General features: G+C 62.1%; 2 protein-coding genes across 3 annotated transcripts in view; both read left to right on the forward strand.

Moving 5' to 3' along the window:
- IQSEC2 (IQ motif and Sec7 domain ArfGEF 2) overlaps positions 1-264 on the forward strand; it is a gene marked incomplete at both ends in the record, with an annotated part of 25,101 nt that extends 24,837 nt beyond the window's left edge. Inside the window, one exon of the mRNA XM_084224023.1 lies at positions 161-264. Coding sequence (XP_084080149.1) covers positions 161-264 — 104 coding nt within the window. The remainder of the gene's footprint in view (positions 1-160) is intronic.
- KDM5C (lysine demethylase 5C) overlaps positions 244-21,095 on the forward strand; it is a 41,752-nt gene continuing 20,900 nt past the window's right edge. Inside the window, exons 1-13 of one of the 2 annotated variants that reach the window (XM_084224143.1) lie at positions 244-1,031; positions 3,325-3,402; positions 3,493-3,615; positions 5,566-5,736; positions 5,822-5,953; positions 6,039-6,162; positions 7,532-7,713; positions 7,826-7,984; positions 9,950-10,069; positions 13,393-13,551; positions 17,736-17,917; positions 20,014-20,176; positions 20,259-20,378. In XM_084224143.1, the coding sequence (XP_084080269.1) occupies positions 408-1,031; positions 3,325-3,402; positions 3,493-3,615; positions 5,566-5,736; positions 5,822-5,953; positions 6,039-6,162; positions 7,532-7,713; positions 7,826-7,984; positions 9,950-10,069; positions 13,393-13,551; positions 17,736-17,917; positions 20,014-20,176; positions 20,259-20,378 (2,337 nt within the window). In that variant the 5' untranslated portion in view covers positions 244-407. Of the gene's footprint in view, positions 1,032-3,324; positions 3,403-3,492; positions 3,616-5,565; positions 5,737-5,818; positions 5,954-6,038; positions 6,163-7,531; positions 7,714-7,825; positions 7,985-9,949; positions 10,070-13,392; positions 13,552-17,735; positions 17,918-20,013; positions 20,177-20,258; positions 20,379-21,095 lie in introns of both variants that reach the window. The other variant, XM_084224142.1, reaches the window with a different exon arrangement.

The following is a 21,095-nucleotide window of genomic DNA, read 5'->3' on the forward strand; positions in this document are numbered from 1 at the left end:
CCTGTCCCGTGGCGGAAGGACACGCGGTCTCATCGCACCGCCCGGGGCGGCGTGCGCGGCCGCGCCTGCGCAGTACGCGCGTGCGCGCGGGCGGGGGGCGGGCGGCAGGAGGAGGAGGATCCAAGATGGCGGCGGCGGCCCGGCTGGGGGGACCGGGCAGGCCTCGGCTGTGAGGCGGGCGGAGCGCGGGGCGGCGGGGCTGGACGGGCCGGAGCGGCGGCGGAGGGGCCGGCGAGTCGGCGGAGCTCGCGGGCGCTGTGTTGACCCCCCTTTCCCCGCGGCTCGGGGCGGGGAGGGGCGGCCCGCGGCCTGTGAGGGGGCGGCGCGGGGGCGGCGGGGCCTCCATGGCCCCCTGAGGGGGTCCCGGCGGGCAGCCCCGGAACCCCCCGCTCCCCTCGGTGCGAGGGATGGAGGAGGGGGAGCAGCAGCGCGCAGGGGGCGGCTGGGCCGAGTGGGGGCCCGGCCCGGGGGGGTCCCCGCCGTGGGTCCCCCCGCCGCCGCCGCCGCCCGACGGGGACGAGGAGCCCAAGCGGGGCCGCGGCGCGGAGTGGGGGGGCCCGGAGCCCTCCGGGGACGCGGGGCTCCCCCGACCGGCGGCCGCGCCCCCCAAAGCGGCGGGGGACGAGAAGGCCGCGAGCGCCCCGCGGCCCCCCCGGACCGGGGGCGAACCGCGGGTTAAGGGCGGGGGGGGACCCGGTAAAGGACCCGGGGGGCGACCCCCGGGCGAGGAGCGGAGCCCCCGCAAGGCCCCCGAGGAGCGCGGGGCCCGCGGCGGGGAGCGGCCCGGCCCCGAGGACAAGGCCCGGCGGCCCCTCGGGGGTCCCCGCGGCGGGGCCGGCCCGGAGCAGCGCGGGGAGTGGGGGTCGCCGTGGTTGGCGGCAGAACCGGAGCCCCCCGAGGACTTTTTGCCCCCACCGGAGTGTCCCGTGTTCGAGCCCAGCTGGGCCGAGTTCAGCGACCCCCTGGGTTATATCGCCAAGATCCGCCCGATCGCCGAGAAAAGCGGAATCTGCAAAATTCGACCCCCGGCCGTGAGTTTGGGGGGGGTTCTGGGGGGGAGTTTTGGGGATCCCCCTCGCTGTGGGGGGGCTGGGGGTCGGTGCCCCCCCCTCAGGTGCAGAGTTGTCTCCTTGGTGGGGTAATTTCTGAATTTGGGGGTGGGAATTGCCTCCCTTCCCCATCTTGGGGGTTTATTTCCCGGGAGGGGGAAGGAATGTTTTTTATTTTGGGGGATAATTGGTTTTATGGAGATATTTTGTGTTGGGATTGATTGCCCCCATGGGGTGGCACGTTCCCAGTTGGGGAGGGGGTTAATTCTTCTCCCCTTCCCCCGGAGTAATTTCTAATTTAGGAGGGGGTTAATAACCCCTCCCCAGAGTAATTTCTAATTTAGGGGGGGGGGATAATGACCGGGGGGGGTAATTAATCCTCAGTGCTCCTGCTGCAGCCTCGGGGGGGGGAAGGGGGGGGCAGTTATGGGTTTTGGGGGGAGGGGTGACCCAAATGTGTGGGGGGGGTAAATACCCACGGGGGGGGGTGTAAATGCCCCCTCCCCCCTTTAGAGATAATCTCGGGGTGGGGGTGGGGGGGCTGCATGTGTCCCACCCGATATGGGGGGGGGGTCCCACCTGGGGGGGGGTGGATTTTGGGGGTCCCGCACAGCCCAAACCTCGTGGTGGGGGAGGGGACCTAGGCCCCCCCAACCCCCCCCCTCACCCCAAGACCCCTCGTTTCGTGTAGGGGGGAGCCCGGGGGGTGTCCCCGCGGGTTCCGGGGGGATCTCGGTGCCCCCCCGGCGGTTCGGGGTGGGGGGTGGTCCCGGTGCCCCCCCCGCGGCCGCACAACAACAACAGTGACACGGCCAATATGGCGCCAGCGCCGAGCCTTTGTCTGCGGCCGCGGGGGGGTCCGGCCGCTCCGGGGGGGGACCCCGGCCTCGGCCAGCGACCCCCGGCATGGGGGAGAACCGGGGGGAGCACCGGAGGGGGGGGGGAGGTGGCGGCTGAACCCCCCCCCTCCCCCCACCTCGTCCCCACCGCCCCCCCCCCCCCAAATTCGCGGATTTTTTGGGGGGGGTCTCGCTCTGTCCCCCTCTTTGGCTCTGTTTGGGGGTCCCTTTGTCGCCGTGGCCGGTTTGGGGGGGGGTCCCGGTAGGCGAGGAGGGGGGGGGAGGACAGGCTGAGCCGGTCCCCCTTGCTCGGCGAGGGAAGGGCTTCCGGGAGGGCCGGGCCGTGCCGTGCCGTGCCGTGCTGGCGTCACCGGCCCCGCGGGGCACCCCCGGTGTCCCCCCCACGCCAAGGGGGGGGGGACACGTGGGGAGCCTCGAATTTGGGCTGGGACCCCCCCTCTGTTTTCCCCCCAAGCTCCACCAGGGCTGATCTTCCTGTGGGTGCTGACCCCGGCCCCCAAATTTGGGCTGTGTGTCCCAAATTTGGGCTGTGTTCTCTGTGTCCCCCAAATTTGGGTTGTGCTCCCCAAATTTCTCTTTGCCCATGCAGGATTTTGGGGGGGTTAGAGCTGCTGACCCCCCCTGCCCCCTAAATTTGTGCTGTGTTTTCTCTGTGCTACCCCAAATTTCTCCTTGCCCATGCAGGACTTGGGGGGGCCGTGGCTGCTGACCCCCCCTGCCCCCCAAATTTGAGCTAAATCTTCTCTGTGCCCCCCGAATTTGGGCTGTGTGCCCCCAAAATTTGGGCTGTGTGCCCCAAATTTGGGCTGTGTGTTCTCTGTGCCCCCCAAATTTGAGTTGTGTGTTCTGTGTGCCCCCCCAAATTTGAGTTGTGTGTTCTCTGTGCCCCCCCAAATTTGAGTTGTGTGTTCTCTGTGCCCCCCAAATTTGAGCTGTGTGTTCTCTGTGCCCCCCAAATTTGGGCTGTGTGTTCTCTGTGCCCCCCAAATTTGAGTTGTGTGTTCTTTGTGCCCCCTAAATTTGAGTTGTGTGTTCTCTGTGTCCCCCAAATTTGAGTTGTGTGTTCTCTGTGCCCCCCCAAATTTGAGTTGTGTGTTCTCTGTGCCCCCCCAAATTTGAGTTGTGTGTTCTCTGTGCCCCCTAAATTTGAGTTGTGTGTTCTCTGTGCCCCCCCAAATTTGAGCTGTGTGTTCTGTATGCCCCCTCCCCAAATTTCTCCTTGCTTATGCAGGACTTGGGGGGGCATTGCTGCTGCCCTCCCCCCAAATTTGAGTTTAATTCCCCTTTTTTCCCTCTGGAGCTCCCAGGGCTGCCCTATCTGTACCACATTGGGGGGGTCCATGGCTGCTGCTCCCCCAAACTGGGGCTGTGTGTCCGTCTGTCCATCCCTGACCCCCCCTTTGCCCCCTCCCCAGGACTGGCAGCCCCCCTTTGCCGTCGAGGTCGACAACTTCAGGTTCACCCCTCGCATCCAGCGGCTCAACGAGCTGGAGGTGAGTGGGGTGGGGGCTTTTTGGGGCTGATTTTTGGGGTGTGCAGGGGTCTCACCCACATCTTTGTCCCCCCATTTTCCCCCCCTTCAGGCTCAGACAAGGGTGAAGCTGAACTACCTGGACCAGATCGCCAAATTTTGGGAGATCCAGGGTTCCTCTCTCAAAATTCCCAACGTGGAGCGGCGCATCCTCGACCTCTACAGCCTCAGCAAGGTGAGAGGGGGGAAAAATGGGGACCCCCACCTCACCTTGGGGGTCCCACTTAGGGGTGAGGATGGGGAGGATGCTCCCATCCTTTTTGGGGGACAGTTTTGGGGGTTATTTCCCCCAAAATTTAGGGGTGTTTTCTGATCTGGGGGGGTGATTGTTCCTCTGGGTGTTTATTTTTTATTTGCCCCCATGGAAGCATCTTCTCATTTGGGGGGTTAATTGCCCTCCTTGGGGGTATTTTCCCATTTAAGAATTTAATTTAGTTTTCTGATTTAGGAGTTTAATTGTATTTTTGTGGAGTGTTTTACTCTTTTACAAGATATTTTTCTATTTGGGGGGTTAATTGGGTGAGAGAACCTTTTTAATTATGGGGGTAGGGGGTAATTGTTTTTTCTGGGGGAGCATTTTCTAATCAGAGAATTAATCCTTTCTGTGGAGGGAAATGTTTTGTTTTAGAGGAGTTTGCTGCCCCATGGAGGGGATGTCCCCATTTAGGGGGGTGATGTCCCCATTTAGGGGGTGATGTCCCCATTTAGGGGGGTGATGTCCCCATTTAGGGGGGTGATGTCCCCATTTAGGGGGGACCATGCCCAGTTCTGGGGTACTCAGTGGTGGTGGGGGGGGGGGGGGGGGGGGGGGTACAAGTACCAGCCATGGGCACAAATGTCCCTGGCCGGCCGTGGGGTGTCCCTGGATGGCCCTGGGGTGGCCCTGGGGTGGCCCTGGGATGTCCCTCGGTGGCCCTGGGGTGTCCCTGGCTGACCCTGGGATGTCCTTCGGTGGCCCTGGGGTGTCCCTGGCCGGCCCTGGGGTGTCCCTGAGTGACTCTGGGGTGGCACTGGGGTGGCCCTGGGGTGACCCTGGATGGCCCTGGGGTGTCCCTGGATGGCTCTGGGTGTCCCTGAGTGGCCCTGGGGTGTTCCTGGGGTGACCCTGGATGGCCCTGGGGTGTCCCTGGCTGGCCCTGGGGTGTCCCTGAGCCCGCAGTGTCCCCTCATGGGTGGTAATGGAGAATGGTGGCTCTGAGGCCACCTGCAAGGACCAGGGGTGTCTGTGGGTGGCTCTGAGGTGTCCCTGGGTGCTCAATGTCCCCTCACAGGTGGTGACGGAGGAGGGTGGCTGTGAGGCCACCTGCAAGGACCTGGGGGTGGCTCTGAGTGGCCCTGGGTGGCTCTGGCTGTCCCTGTTTGTCCCTGTGGTGTCATTGAGTGCTCAGTGTCCCCTCGCAGGACATGATGGAGGAATGTGGCTACAAGGCCACCTGCCACCACTGAGGGTGGCTGTGGGGTGTCCCTGGGTGAATCTGGGCTGTCCCTGAGCACTCAGTGTCCCCTCACAGGTGGTGATGGAGGAGGGTGGCTGTGAGGCCACCTGCAAGGACTGGTGGTGGGCACGGGTGGCCCTGGGTGGCTCTGGCTGTCACTGGGTGGCTCTGGCTGTCCCTGGATGTCCCTGTGTGGCTCTGGGTGTCCTTGGATGGCTCTGGCTGTCCCTGAGGTGTCCCTGAGCACTCAGTGTCCCCTTACAGGAGATGATGGAGGAGGGTGGCTACAAGGCCACCTGAAAGAACTTGGGGGTGGCTCTGGCTGTCCCTGGGTGTCCTTGGATGGCCCTGGGTGTCCCTGGGGTGTCCCTGAGCACTCAGTGTCCCCTCACAGGTGGTGATGGAGGAGGGGGGCTGTGAGGCCACCTGCAAGGAACTGCAGTGGGCACAGGTGGCCCTGGGTGGCTCTGGCTGTCCCTGGATGTCCCTGTGTGGCTCTGGGTGTCCTTGGATGGTCCTGGGTGTCCCTGGGGTGTCCCTGAGCACCATGTCCCCTCCCAGGTGGTGATGGAGGAGGGTGGCTACGAGGCCACCTGCAAGGACCGGCGGTGGGCGCGGGTGGCCCTGGGTGGCTCTGGCTGTCCCTGTGTGGCTCTGTCTGTCCCTGAGCACTCAGTGTCCCCTCCCAGGTGGTGATGGAGGAGGGTGGCTACGAGGCCATCTGCAAGGACCGGCGGTGGGCGCGGGTGGCCCAGCGCCTCTCGTACCCGTCGGGCAAGAACATCGGCTCGCTGCTGCGGGCGCACTACGAGCGCATCATCTACCCCTACGAGATGTACCAGTCTGGGGCCAACCTGGTGGTGAGTGCAGGGCCTTGAGGAGGAGTTTGGGGGTTTTGGGGGGACCCCAGACCACGCTGAGGGTCCCCCACAATCCTTCCAGCAGTGCCACGCGCGGCCCTTTGAGAGCGAGGAGAAGGACAGGGAGTACAAACCCCACAGCATCCCCCTGCGCCAGTCCGTGCAGCCCTCCAAGTTCAACAGCTACGGCCGGCGTGCCAAGCGCCTGCAGCAGGAGGTGGGCACCCCAAAATCTTCCTAAATCCCCCCCCCTGGCACCCCCAGATTCCCTCTGGGATCCCCCTGACGCTGCTGTCCCACAGCCTGAGCCCACGGAGGAGGATATTGAGAAGAATCCCGAGCTGAAGAAGCTGCAGATTTACGGGGCCGGGCCCAAAATGTTGGGGCTGGGGCTGGTGGCCAAGGATAAAACCATGAGGAAGAAAGGTATTGGGGATCCCCCTCCTCATGTTGGGGTTGTTGGGACCCTGTTACCCTATAATCCTTCAGTACCCCCCAATCTCCCAGTAACCCCACTATGGTTCATCACCCCCCAATCTCTCAGTACCCCCAATAGTTCAGCACCCCCCAATCTCCCAGTACCCCGCCATGATTCAGCACCCCCCAACCTCCCAGTAACCCCCCCAATCTCACAGTAACCCCCCCAATGATTCAGCACCCCCCAATCTCAGCACCCCCAATCTCCAAGTAACCCCCCAATGATTCAGCCCCCCCCAATCTCAGCACCCCCAACCTCCCAGTAACCCCCCCAACCTCCCAGTAACCCCCCCATGATTCAGCACCCCCCAATCTCAGCATCCCCCAACCTCCCAGTAACCCCCCCAATCTCCCAGTAACCCCCCCAATCTCCCAGTAACCCCCAATCTCCCAGTACCCCGCAATAGTTCAGCACCCTCCAACCTCCCAGTGACCCCCCAATGATTCAGCCCCCCAATCTCAGCACCCTCCAACCTCCCAGTGACCCCCCAATGATTCAGCCCCCCCCAATCTCAGCACCCCCCAATCTCCCAGTAACCCCCCCATGATTCAGCACCCCCCAATCTCAGCATCCCCCAATCTCCCAGTAACCCCCCCAATCTCCCAGTAACCCCCAATCTCCCAGCACCCCCCAATAGTTCAGCACCCCCCAATCTCCCAGTAACCCCCCAATGATTCAGCCCCTCCCAATCTCAGCATCCCCCAACCTCCCAGTAACCCCCCAGTGATTCAGCCCCCCCCAATCTCAGCCCCCCCCAATCTCCCAGTAACCCCCCAATGATTCAGCCCCCTCAATCTCAGCCCCCCCAATCTCCCAGTAACCCCCCAGTGATTCAGCACCCCCCCAATCTCAGCCCCCCCAATCTCCCAGTAACCCCCCAGTGATTCAGCCCCCCCCCAATCTCAGCACCCCCCAACCTCCCAGTAACCCCCCAATGATTCAGCAGTCCCCCCAAACTCTCAGTAACCCCCCCAAACTCTCAGTAACCCCCCCGAACTCCCAGTAACCCCCAATGATTCAGCACCCCCCAACCTCCCAGTTAACCCCCCCAATCTCCCAGTAACCCCCCAATAATTCACCCCCCCCTCAATCTCAGCCCCCCCCAATCTCCCAGTAACCCCCCAATGATTCACCCCCCCCAATCTCAGCACCCCTCAATCTCCCAGTAACCCCCCAACCTCCCAGTTAACCCCCCCAATCTCCCAGTAACCCCCCAATGATTCAGCACCCCCCAATCTCCCAGTAACCCCCCAATAATTCACCCCCCCCCTCAATCTCAGCCCCCCCCAGTGACCCCCATTTCCCCCCTCCCCGCAGACAAGGACGGCCCCGAGTGTCCCCCCACGGTGGTGGTGAAGGAGGAGCCGCCGGGGGAGCCCCGGGGGTCCCCGGTGTCCCCGGGGGTGACACGGGACGGGCGGGACGAGCTGCGCCACAGCCCCGAGCCCTGCACCAAGATGACCATGAGGCTGCGCCGCAGCCACAGCAACAGCCAGTTCGTGAGTAGGGCTGGGAAATCCCCCCAAAAAATCCCCTAAATCCCCCCCAAAAAATCCCCTAAATCCCCTAAATCCCCCCCCCAAAAATCCCCTTTTCCCTCCCCTTTTCCAGGTGGATTCCTACGTGTGCCGGATCTGCTCGCGGGGTGACGAGGACGACAAGCTGCTGCTGTGTGACGGCTGCGATGACAACTACCACATCTTCTGCCTGCTGCCACCCCTGCCCGAGATCCCCAAGGGCATCTGGCGCTGTCCCAAATGCGTCATGGCGGTGAGGGGGACACGGGGACACCCCCTGGGGTCACCCCAGCGTGGGGCACATCTCGGTTGTGGGGTTGGGAACGCGCCGTGCGTGGTGTTCTGTGCTGTGAGGGGCTCTGGGTTTGATTTGTGGGATGGGGGCTCCTAAATCTCATCCTGTTCTGGTTGTGGGGCTGGGGATCCCCTGATCTGTGGGGCTGGGGATCCCCTGATCTGTGGGGCTGGGGATCCCCTGATCTGTGGGATTGGGACTGGACCCCCCCCTTGTGTGGTGTCCTGGATTTCAGGGGGCTCTGGGTCTGATCTGTGGGATGGGGGCTCCCAAATCTCATCCAGGCTTGGTTGTGGGGCTGGGGACCCCCTGATCTGTGGGGCTGGGGATCCCCTGATCTGTGGGATTTGGACTGGACCCCCCCCTTGTGTGGTGTCCTGTGCTGTGAGGGGGCTCTGGGTTTGATTTGTGGGATGGGGGCTCCTAAATCCCATCCAGTTCTGGTTGTGGGGCTGGGGATGCCCTGATCTGTGGGTTTAGGGACCCCCTGATTTTTAGGGACCCCTGTGGGGTTGGGACTGGATCCCCCCTTTGTGTGGTGTCCTGGATTTCAGGGGGGCCTGGGTCTGTGTGATCTGTGGGATGGGGGCTCCCAAATCCCATCCTGTTCTGGTTGTGGGGCTGGGGATCCCCTGATCTGTGGGGTTGGGACTGGATCCCCCCCTTGTGTGGTGTCCTGTATTTCAGGGAGCTCTGGGTCTGTCTGATCTGTGGGATGGGGGCTCCCAAATCCCATCCAGGCCTGGTTGTGGGGCTGGGGACCCCCTGATCTGTGGGTTTAGGGATCCCCTGATCTTTAGGGACCTCTGTGGGGTTGGGACTGGACCCCCCCCTTGTGTGGTGTCCTGTGCTGTGGGGGGGCTCTGGGTCTGATTTGTGGGATGGGGGCTCCCAAATCCCATCCAGGCCTGGTTGTGGGGTTGGGGACCCCCTGATCTGTGGGTTTAGGGACCCCCTGATCTTTAGGGACCCCTGTGGGGTTGGGACTGGATCCCCCCTTGTGTAGTGTCCTGTGCTGTAGGGGGGCTCTGTGTCTGATTTGTGGGATGGGGGCTTCCAAATCTCATCCTGTTCTGGTTGTGGGGCTGGGGAACCCCTGATCTGTGGGTTTAGGGACCCCCTGATCTGTGGGGTTGGGACTGGATCCCCCCTTGTGTGGTGTCCTGTGCTGTGAGGGGGCTCTGGGTCTGATTTGTGGGATGGGGGCTCCTAAATCCCATCCAGGCCTGGTTGTGGGGCTGGGGACCCCCTGATCTGTGGGGTTGGGGACCCCCTGAGGTGCTTTCTGTAGGGTGCCCCAAGTACCTGGAGCTGTCCCCAAACCCTCTGACCCTTTCCTGGTGTCCCCAAGCCCCCTGACCCATCCTGATGTCTCCAATGACCCCTGACCCCTCCTGGTGTCCCCAAGCCCCATAATGTCCCCAAGCCCCCTGACCCTTCTGTGTCCCCAAACCGTCTGACCCACGATGTCCCCAGTGACCCCTCCTAATGTCCCCAAACTCTCTGACCCTTTTCTGGTGTCCCCTGACCCCTCCTGATGTCCCCAAACCCTCTGACCCATCCTGATGTCTCCAATGACCCCTGACCCCTCCTGGTGTTCCCAAGCCCCATAATGTTCCCAAACCCCCTGACCCCTCTGTGTCCCCCAAACTCTCTGACCCACGATGTCCCCAATGACCCCTCCTAATGTCCCCAAACCCTCTGACCCTTTCCTGGTGTCCCCAAACCCCCTGACCCCCCTGGTGTCCCCCGACCCCTCCTGATGTCTCCAATGACCCTTGACCCTTCCCGCTCTCCCCAAGCCCCATAATGTCCCCAAACCCCCTGACCCCTCTGTGTCCCCAAACCCTCTGACCCGTGATGTCCCCAATGACCCCTCCTGATGTCCCCAAGCCCCCTGACCTCCCCCCGCTGTCCCCCCAGGAGTGCAAGCGGCCCCCGGAGGCGTTTGGCTTCGAGCAGGCCACGCGGGAGTACACCCTGCAGAGCTTCGGGGAGATGGCCGACGCCTTCAAGGCCGACTACTTCAACATGCCCGTCCATGTGAGCCCCCCAAAACCCCCCTGGACCCCCAGAACCTGCCTGGATCCCCCCCAGAACCCCCCAGGCTCTCCTGAGCCCCCCTTGAGCTCCCCTCCCTTTGGGGAGGTGGGTGACATTTCCAAGGCCATCCATGAGAACGCCCCTAAAACCTGCCTCTGCATCCCCCCAAAAACCCCCCAGGATCCCCCAAAAACCCCAGATTCCCCCCCAAAACCTGCCTGGATCCCCCCCAGAACCCCCCCAGGCTCTCCTGAAGCCCCCCAGGCTCTCCTGAGCCCCCCTTGAGCTCCCCTCTCTTTGGGGAGGTGGGTGACACCTCCAAGAGTACTTCAGTGTGCATGTCCATGAGAGCCCCCCAGAACCTGCCTGGATCCCCCTTCAAACCCCCCAGGACCCCCAAAACCTGCCTGGATCCCCCCAAAACCCCCCAGGACCCCAAAAACCTGCCTGGATCCCCCCCAGAAGCCCCCAGGCTCTCCTGAGCCCCCCTTGAGCTCCCCTCTCTTTGGGGAGGTGGGTGACACCTCCAAGACTACTTCAGTGTGCTTGTCCATGAGAGCCCCCCAAAACCTGCCTGGATCCCCCCAGAACCCCCCTGGATCCCCCCCAGAACCCCCTGGGACCCCCAAAACCCCTCTGCAACCCCCCAAAACCCCCCAGGATCCCCCCAAAACCCCTCTGCAACCCCCCAGAACCCACCTGGATCTCCCCCAAAACCCCCTGGGACCCCCAAAACCCCTCTGCAACCCCCCAGAACCTGCCTGGATCCCCCCCAGACCCCCCAGGATCCCCCAAAACCTGCCTGGATCTCCCCCAAAATCCCCCCAAATGCCCCCCCTGCCCACAGATGGTGCCCACGGAGCTGGTGCAGGAGGAATTCTGGCGCCTGGTGAACAGCCCCAAAATGCCCCCAAAATCTCCCCAAAATTCCCCCAAAAATCCCCCCAAAAATCCCCCAAAATCCCCCCAAATCCCCCCCAAAACCCCCAAATCCCCCCAGAACCCTCAAAAATCCCCCAAAACCCCCCCAAAATGCCCCCCCTGCCCGCAGATGGTGCCCACAGAGCTGGTGGAGAAGGAGTTCTGGTGCCTGGTGAACAGCCCCAAAAACCTCCAAAACCTCCCCAAAAATCCCCCCAAATCCCCCCAAAAACCTCCAAAATCCCCCCAAAAATCCCCAAAATCCCCCCAAAATCCACTCAGGATCCCCCTAAATGCCCTCCCTGCCCGCAGATGGTGCCCACGGAGCTGGTGGAGAAGGAGTTCTGGCGCCTGGTGAACAGCCCCAGAATGCCCCAAAATCTCCCCCCAAAACCCCCCAAAATTCCCAAAAAATCCCCCCAAATCCCCCCAAAAATCCCCAAAATCCCCCCAAAATCCACTCAGGATCCCCCCAAAATGCCCTCCCTGTCTGCAGATGGTGCCCACGGAGCTGGTGGAGAAGGAGTTCTGGCGCCTGGTGAACAGCCCCAAAAACCTCCAAAACCCCCCAAATCCCCCCAGAATCCCCCTAAAAACCTCCAAAATCCCCCCAAAAATCCCCAAAATCCCCCCAAAATCCACTCAGGATCCCCTCAAATGCCCTCCCTGCCCGCAGATGGTGCCCACAGAGCTGGTGGAGAAGGAGTTCTGGCGCCTGGTGAACAGCCCCAGAATGCCCCAAAATCTCCCCCCAAAACCCCCCAAAACCCCCAAAAATCCTCCAAAATCCCCCCAAAAATCCCCCAAAATCCCCCCAAAATCCACTCAGGATCCCCCTACATGCCCTCCCTGTCTGCAGATGGTGCCCACAGAGCTGGTGGAGAAGGAGTTCTGGCGCCTGGTGAACAGCACCAAAAACCTCCAAAATCTCCTCAAAAATCCCCCAAAATTCCCCAAAAATCCCCCCAAAATCCACTCAGGATCCCCCCAAATGCCCTCCCTGCCCGCAGATGGTGCCCACGGAGCTGGTGGAGAAGGAGTTCTGGCGCCTGGTGAACAGCCCCCAAAATCCCCCCAAAATCCCCCAAAAATCCCCCAAAATCCCCCCAAAAATCCCCAAAATCCAAAAAAAATCCCCCAAAATCCCCCCAAAATCCACTCAGGATCCCCCAAAATGCCCCCCCTGCCCGCAGATGGTGCCCACGGAGCTGGTGGAGAAGGAGTTCTGGCGTCTGGTGAACAGCACCAAAAACCTCCAAAATCTCCTCAAAAATCCCCCAAAATTCCCAAAAAATCCCCCCAAATCCCCCAAAATTCCCCAAAAATCCCCAAAATCCCCCCAAAATCCACTCAGGATCCCCCAAATGCCCTCCCTGCCCGCAGATGGTGCCCACGGAGCTGGTGGAGAAGGAGTTCTGGCGCCTTGTGAACAGCCCCAAAAACCTCCAAAATCTCCCCAAAAATCCCCCAAAATGCCCCCAAAAATCCCCCAAATCCCCGCAAAATCCACTCAGGACCCCCCTAAATGCCCTCCCTGTCTGCAGATGGTGCCCACAGAGCTGGTGGAGAAGGAGTTCTGGCGCCTGGTGAACAGCACCAAAAACCTCCAAAATCTCCCCAAAAATCCCCCAAAATCTCCCCAAAAACCTCCAAAATCCCCCCAAAAATCCCCAAAATCCCCCCCAAAATTCTCTCAGGATCCCCCAAAATGCCCTCCCTGCCCGCAGATGGTGCCCACAGAGCTGGTGGAGAAGGAGTTCTGGCGCCTGGTGAACAGCCCCAAAAACCTCCAAAATCTCCCCAAAAATCCCCCAAAATTCCCAAAAAATCCCCCAAAAATCCCCCAAAATTCCCAAAAAATCCCCCAAAATCCACTCAGGATCCCCCAAAATGCCCCCCCTGCCCGCAGATGGTGCCCACGGAGCTGGTGGGGAAGGAGTTCTGGCGCCTGGTGAACAGCCCCAGAATGCCCCAAAATCTCCCCCCAAAACCCCCCAAAATTCCCAAAAAATCCCCCCAAATCCCCCCAAATCCCCCCAAAAATCCCCAAAATCCACTCAGGATCCCCCCAAATGCCCTCCCTGCCCGCAGATGGTGCCCACAGAGCTGGTGGAGAAGGAGTTCTGGCGCCTGGTGAACAGCCCCCAAAATCCCCCCAAAATCCCCCAAAAATCCCCCAAAATCCCCCCAAAAATCCCCAAAAATCCCCAAAATCCACTCAGGATCCCCCTAAATGCCCTCCCTGTCTGCAGATGGTGCCCACGGAGCTGGTGGAGAAGGAGTTCTGGCGCCTGGTGAACAGCACCAAAAACCTCCAAAATCTCCTCAAAAATCCCCCAAAATTCCCCAAAAATCCCCCAAAATCCACTCAGGACCCCCCTAAATGCCCTCCCTGTCTGCAGATGGTGCCCACGGAGCTGGTGGAGAAGGAGTTCTGGCGCCTGGTGAACAGCATCGAGGAGGACGTGACCGTGGAGTACGGCGCCGACATCCACTCCAAGGAGTTCGGCTCCGGCTTCCCCGTGCGCGACGGCAAACGGCGCCTGTCCCCCGAGGAGGAGGTGGGCACTGTCACCTCCCTGCCAGGGGCATTGTCACCTCCCTGCCAGGGGCATTGTCACCTCCCCTGAGAGGCATTGTCACCTCCCTGCCAGGGGCATTGTCACCTCCCCTGAGGGACACTGTCACCTCCTGCCAGGGGTATTGTCACCTCCCCTGAGGGACATTGTCACCTCCTGCAGGGGCATTGTCACCTCCCCTGAGGGACACTGTCACCTCCTGCCAGGGGCACTGTCATCTCCCTCTGGGCACTGCCAGGGGCATTGTCACCTCCCCTGAGGGACACTGTCACCTCCTGCCAGGGGCACTGTCACCTTCCCTGGGGCACTGCCAGGGGCATTGTCACCTCACCCCCTCCCCCGAGGGAAACTCTCCTGCCAGGGGTATTGTCACCTCCCCTGAGGGGCATTGTCACCTCCTGCCAGGGGTATTGTCACCTCCCCTGAGGGGCATTGTCACCTCCTGCCAGGGGCATTGTCACCTCCCCCAAGGGACACTGCTAGGGACATTGTCACCTCCTGCCAGGGGCATTGTCACCTCGTGCCAGGGCACTGCCAGGGGCATTGTCACCTCCCCTGGGGTACTGCCAGGGGCACTGTCACCTCCCTCTGGGCACTGCCAGGGACATTGTCACCTCCCCTGGGGTACTGCCAGGGGCACTGTCACCTCCCCTGAGGGGCACTGCCAGGGGCATTGTCACCTCCCCTGAGGGGCACTGCCAGGGGCGTTGTCACCTCCCTCTGGGCACTGCCAGGGACATTGTCACCTCTCAGGTGACCCCTGGTCCTGTGGGAGGGTGATGATGTCCCTGGGGGTGCCCCTGTCCCCATGGGGGGGTGATTCCATGTCCCCATCCCTGGTGACACTATCCCCAGATGTCCCCATCCCCTGGTGACGCTGTCCCTGCGTGTCCCCACTCCCTGGTGATGCTGTCCCCATGTGTCCCCACTCCCTGGTAACGCTGTCCTTGGCTGTCCCCATCCCCTGGTGACCTGTCCCCATGGGGGGGGTGATGCCATGTCTCCATCCCCTGGTGACGCTGTCCCCAGCTGTCCCCACTCCTTGGTGACCCTGTCCCCAGCTGTCCCCATCCCTGGTGACCCTATCCCCGGGTGTCCCCACTCCCTGGTGACACTGTCCCCATCCCTGGTGGCACTGTCCCCATCCCCGGGTGACACTATCCCCACGTGTCCCCACCCCTGGTGTCCCTGTCCCCGCTGTCCCCAGGAGTACGTGGGCAGCGGCTGGAACCTGAACGTGATGCCGGTGCTGCAGCAGTCGGTGCTGTGCTGTCCCCACTCCCTGGTGGCCCTGTCCCAGGGTGTCCCCATCCCCTGGTGGCCCTGTCCCTGTGTGTCCCCATCTCCTGGTGACCCTGTCCCCACCCCTGATGTCCCTGTCCCCAGGAGTACGCGGGCAGCGGCTGGAACCTGAACGTGATGCCGGTGCTGCAGCAGTCGGTGCAGTGCTGTCCCCACCCCTGGTGTCACTGTCCCCGTGTGTCCCCATCCCCTGGTGGCCCTGTCCCCACCCCTGACGACACTGTCCCCACTCCCTGGTGGCACTGTCCCCGCTGTCCCCAGGAGTACATGGGCAGCGGCTGGAACCTGAACGTGATGCCGGTGCTGCAGCAGTCGGTGCTGTGCTGTCCCCACCCCTGGTGGCCCTGTCCCCACTCCCTGGTGACCCTGTCCCCATCATCTGGGTGGCCCTGTCCCCACCCCTGATGTCCCTGTCCCCGCTGTCCCCAGGAGTACGCAGGCAGCGGCTGGAACCTGAACGTGATGCCGGTGCTGCAGCAGTCGGTGCTGTGCTGTCCCCACTCCCTGATGACCCTGTCCCCGTGTGTCCCCAACCCTGGTGTCACTGTCCCTGTGTGTCCCCACCCCTGGTGGCCCTGTCCCCACCCCTGATGTCCCTGTCCCCGGTGTCCCCAGGAGTACGCGGGCAGCGGCTGGAACCTGAACGTGATGCCGGTGCTGCAGCAGTCGGTGCAGTGCTGTCCCCACTCCCTGATGACCCTGTCCCCGGGTGTCCCCACTCCCTGGTGACACTGTCCCCATCCCCTGGTGACCCTGTCCCCACCCCTGATGTCCCTGTCCCCAGGAGTACGCGGGCAGCGGCTGGAACCTGAACGTGATGCCGGTGCTGCAGCAGTCGGTGCAGTGCTGTCCCCACTCCCTGGTGTCACTGTCCCCGTGTGTCCCCATCCCCTGGTGGCCCTGTCCCTGTGTGTCCCCATCCCCTGCTAACCCTGTCCCCACCCCTGATGACACTGTCCCCACCCCTGGTGGCACTGTCCCCGCTGTCCCCAGGAGTACGCGGGCAGTGGCTGGAACCTGAACGTGATGCCGGTGCTGCAGCAGTCGGTGCTGTGCTGTCCCCACCCCTGGTGTCACTGTCCCCGTGTGTCCCCATCCCCTGATGTCCCTGTCCCCATCATCTGGCTGATCCTGTCCCCACCCCTGATGTCCCTGTCCCCGTGTGTCCCCACTCCCTGGTGGCACTGTCCCCACCCCTGATGTCCCTGTCCCCAGGAGTACGCGGGCAGCGGCTGGAACCTGAACGTGATGCCGGTGCTGCAGCAGTCGGTGCTGTGCTGTCCCCACTCCCTGGTGTCACTGTCCCTGTGTGTCCCCACCCCTGGTGTCCCTGTCCCCACTCCCTGATGTCCCTGTCCCCGGTGTCCCCAGGAGTACGTGGGCAGCGGCTGGAACCTGAACGTGATGCCGGTGCTGCAGCAGTTGGTGCAGTGCTGTCCCCATCCCCTGGTGGCCCTGTCCCCACTCCCTGGTGACCCTGTCCCCAGGAGTACGCGGGCAGCGGCTGGAACCTGAACGTGATGCCGGTGCTGCAGCAGTCGGTGCTGTGCTGTCCCCACTCCCTGATGACCCTGTCCCCGTGTGTCCCCAACCCTGGTGTCACTGTCCCTGTGTGTCCCCACCCCTGGTGGCCCTGTCCCCACCCCCTGATGTCCCTGTCCCCGGTGTCCCCAGGAGTACGCGGGCAGCGGCTGGAACCTGAACGTGATGCCGGTGCTGCAGCAGTCGGTGCTGTGCTGTCCCCACCCCTGGTGGCACTGTCCCCGGGGTGTCCCTGTCCCCATGGGGGGGTGATGCCATGTCCCCACTCCCTGGTGGCCCTGTCCCCACCCCTGATGTCCCTGTCCCCAGGAGTACGCGGGCAGCGGCTGGAACCTGAACGTGATGCCGGTGCTGCAGCAGTCGTTGCTGTGCTGTCCCCACCCCTGGTGTCACTGTCCCAGGGTGTCCCCATCCCCTGGTGGCCCTGTCCCCACCCCTGATGTCCCTGTCCCCAGGAGTACGCGGGCAGCGGCTGGAACCTGAACGTGATGCCGGTGCTGCAGCAGTCGGTGCTGTGCTGTCCCCACTCCCTGGTGTCACTGTCCCCATTCCCTGGTGACCCTGTCCCTGGCTATCCCCATCCCCTCGTGACCCTGTCCCCACCCCTGATGTCCCTGTCCCTGCTGTCCCCAGGAGTACGCGGGCAGCGGCTGGAACCTGAACGTGATGCCGGTGCTGCAGCAGTCGGTGCTGTGCTGTCCCCACCCCTGGTGGCACTGTCCCCGGGGTGTCCCTGTCCCCATGGGGGGGTGATGCCATGTCCCCACCCCCTGATGACCCTGTCCCCACTCCCTGGTGACCCTGTCCCCGGTGTCCCCAGGAGTACGCGGGCAGCGGCTGGAACCTGAACGTGATGCCGGTGCTGCAGCAGTCGGTGCTGTGCTGTCCCCATCCCCTGGTGGCCCTGTTCCCACTCCCTGGTGACCCTGTCCCCATCATCTGGGTGGCCCTGTCCCCACCCCTGATGTCCCTGTCCCCGCTGTCCCCAGGAGTACGCGGGCAGCGGCTGGAACCTGAACGTGATGCCGGTGCTGCAGCAGTCGGTGCTGTGCTGTCCCCATCCCCTGGTGTCACTGTCCCTGTGTGTCCCCATCCCCTGCTGGCCCTGTCCCCACCCCTGATGACACTGTCCCCACCCCTGATGTCCCTGTCCCCGGTGTCCCCAGGAGTACGCGGGCAGCGGCTGGAACCTGAACGTGATGCCGGTGCTGCAGCAGTCGGTGCTGTGCTGTCCCCACTCCCTGGTGTCACTGTCCCCGTGTGTCCCCATCCCCTGCTGGCCCTGTCCCCACCCCTGGTGACCCTGTCCCCGGTGTCCCCAGGAGTACGCGGGCAGCGGCTGGAACCTGAACGTGATGCCGGTGCTGCAGCAGTCGGTGCTGTGCCACATCAACGCCGACATCTCGGGCATGAAGGTGCCCTGGCTCTACGTGGGCATGGTGTTCTCGGCCTTCTGCTGGCACATCGAGGACCACTGGAGCTACTCCATCAACTACCTCCACTGGTGGGCACTTGGGAGGGCTGGGGGGCACTTTGGGGGGGCTGGGAGGCATTTTGGGGGGCACTTTGAGGGGTATGGAGGGCACTTTGGGGGGGCTGGAGGGCACTTTGGGGTGTCTGGGGGGCACTTTGGGGGGGCTGGGGGGCACTTTGGGGGGGCTGGGGGGCATTTTGGGGGCGCTGGAGGGCAATTTGGGGGGGCTGGGGGGCACTTTGGGGGGGTCTGGGGGGCCAGGGGAGTGACTTTGGGGTGTCTGGGGGGCACTTTGGGGGGTCTGGGGTGCCAGGAGAGCGATTTTGGGGTGTCTGGGGGGCACTTTGGGGGGGTTTTGGGGGCCAGGGGAGGGACTTCGGGGTGTCTGGGGGGCCAGGGGAGTGACTTTGGGGTGTCTGGGGGACATTTAGGGGGTGTCTGGGGGACCAGAGGAGTGACTTTGGGGTGTCTGGGTGGCCAGGAGAGCGATTTTGGGGTGTCTGGGGGGCCAGGGGAGCAATTTTGGGGTGCTTGGGGGGCCAGGAGAGCAATTTTGGGGTGTTTGAGTGGCATTTGAGTGCCCAGGGGGTGATTTTGGCTGCCCAGGGAGGCGATTTGGGGGTGCAGGGAGGAGATTTTGGGGTGTTTGTGTGGTCAGGAGGAACATTTTTGGGGTGTCCATCCCCAGGGATGAGCACCAGACGTGGTATGGGCCGGGATCAGGAGGTTTTTGGGGTGGGATCAGGAGGTTTTTGGGGTGGGATCAGGAGGTTTTTGGGGTGGGATCAGGAGGTTTTTGGGGTGAGATCAGGAGGTTTTTGGGGTGCCCCATGCCCAGGGGCGAGCCCAAGACATGGTACGGGGTGGGATCAGGAGAATTTTGGGATGGATCAGGATGGGATCAGAGGTTTTTAGGATGGAATTAGGAGGTTTTTGGGGTGGATCAGGATGGGATCAGGAGAATTTTGGGATGGATCAGGATGGGATCAGAGGTTTTTAGGATGGAATTAGGAGGTTTTTGGGGTGGATCAGGATGGGATCAGGAGGTTTTTGGGGTGGTATCAGGAGGTTTTTAGGATGGGATCAGGAGGTTTTTGGGGTGGTATCAGGAGGTTTTTAGGATGGGATTAGGAGGTTTTTGGGGTGGATCAGGATGGGATCAGGAGGTTTTTGTGGTGGATAAGGATGGGATCAGGAGGTTTTTGGGGTGGGATCAGGAGGTTTTTGGGGTGGATCAGGGTGGGATCAGAGGTTTTTAGGATGGGATCAGGAGGTTTTTGGGGTGCCCCATGCCCAGGGGCGAGCCCAAGATGTGGTACAGGGTGGGATCAGGAGAATTTTGGGGTGGATCAGGATGGGATCAGAGGTTTTTGGGGTGGGATCAGGAGGTTTTTAGGATGGGATCAGGAAGTTTTTGTGGTGGATAAGGATGGGATCAGAGGTTTTTAGGATGGAATAAGGAGGTTTTTGGGGTGGGATCAGGAGGTTTTTAGGATGGAATAAGGAGGTTTTTGGGGTGTGCCATGCCCAGGGGCGAGCCCAAGACGTGGTACGGGGTGGGATCAGGAGGTTTTTGGGGTGGATCAGGATGGGATCAGAGGTTTTTAGGATGGAATTAGGAGGTTTTTAGGATGGAATAAGAAGGTTTTTGGGGTGTCCATGCCCAGGGGCGAGCCCAGGACATGGTACGGGGTGGGATCAGGAGGTTTTTGGGGTGGGATCAGGAGGTTTTTGGGATGGTACAGGACCGGATCAGGAGGTTTTTGGGGCGGGATCAGGAGGTTTTCAGGATGGAATAAGGAGGTTTTTGGGGTGGATCAGGATGGGATCAGGAGGTTTTTGGGGTGGGATCAGGAGGTTTTTGGGGTGGGATCAGGAGGTTTTTAGGATGGGATCAGGATGGGATCAGGAGGTTTTTGGGGTGGGATCAGGAGGTTTTGGGGTGGATCAGGATGGGATCTGGAGGTTTTTGGGGTGGGATCAGGAGGTTTTTGGGGTGTCCATGCCCAGGGGCGAGCCCAAGACGTGGTACGGGGTGGGATCAGAAGGTTTTTGGGGTGGATCAGGATGGGATCAGGAGGTTTTTAGGATGGAATAAGGAGGTTTTTGGGGTGTGCCATGCCCAGGGGCGAGCCCAAGACGTGGTACGGGGTCCCGTCGTTCGCGGCCGAGCACCTGGAGGAGGTGATGAAGAAACTGACGCCGGAGCTGTTCGAGAGCCAGCCCGACCTCCTGCACCAGCTCGTCACCCTCATGAACCCCAACACCCTGATGGCCCACGGCGTCCCCGTGAGTTGGGGGTGTCCCCAGCCCCCCCCTGGCCCTGTCACACCCCTCTGAGGCCAGATGTGAGCCCAGATGTGTCCCCCAGGTGGTCCGGACCAACCAGTGCGCCGGCGAGTTCGTCATCACCTTCCCCCGCGCCTACCACAGCGGCTTCAACCAGGGATACAACTTTGCTGAGGCTGTCAATTTCTGCACGGCCGACTGGGTGAGCTCTGGGGGCTCCAAAATATCCAGGGAGGGGCAGAAAATATACCTGGGGGGTAGAGAAATACCTGGGGGAATCAGCAAAAAAAAAACGGGGGAGCGCGAAGAGGGAAACAGGGAAATTTGCAGGTAAAAAGAAAAGGAGAACCCAAAATTCTGAGGGGCAGAAAATGTGTTTGGAGGGGTACAGAAAGTACCTGAGAGGGTAGAAAATATACCTGGGGGGCAGAAAATATTTCTGGGGGGGCACAGAATATCTGCCCCCCGTTTTTGGGGAGCCCCCTGATCCCTGTGCGGCTCCCCACGGGCAGGCAGCGCATCCAGCACTGCCCAGATCAGGGTATGGGGGGGTTCCTCAGGTTTGGGGGTGCCCAGGTGTGTTTGAGGCTGTGTTTAGGGGATCCCCCAGATTTTGGGGACCCCCTGAGCCCCCCTTTTCCCCTCAGCTCCCTGCAGGCAGACAATGCCCAGTTCAGGGCTATGGGGTGGTTGAGCATTGGGGGTTCCCAGGTTTGGGGGCTCAGTCCAGCCGGGTTCAGGGCTGTGTTTAGGGGATCCCCCCAGATTTTGGGGATCCCCCTGACCCCCCAATCCCCCTCAGCTCCCCGCAGGCAGGCAGTGCATCGAGCACTCCCCAGGCACTACATTGAGTTCAGGGGTATCTCGGCTTTGGGGGTTCAGCACTGGGTGTACCCAGCCGAGCTCAGGGCTGTGTTTA

This window comes from Fringilla coelebs, assembly GCF_963513975.1.
Source record: "Fringilla coelebs genome assembly, chromosome: 33".
In the NCBI taxonomy this organism is placed as follows: domain Eukaryota; kingdom Metazoa; phylum Chordata; class Aves; order Passeriformes; family Fringillidae; genus Fringilla; species Fringilla coelebs.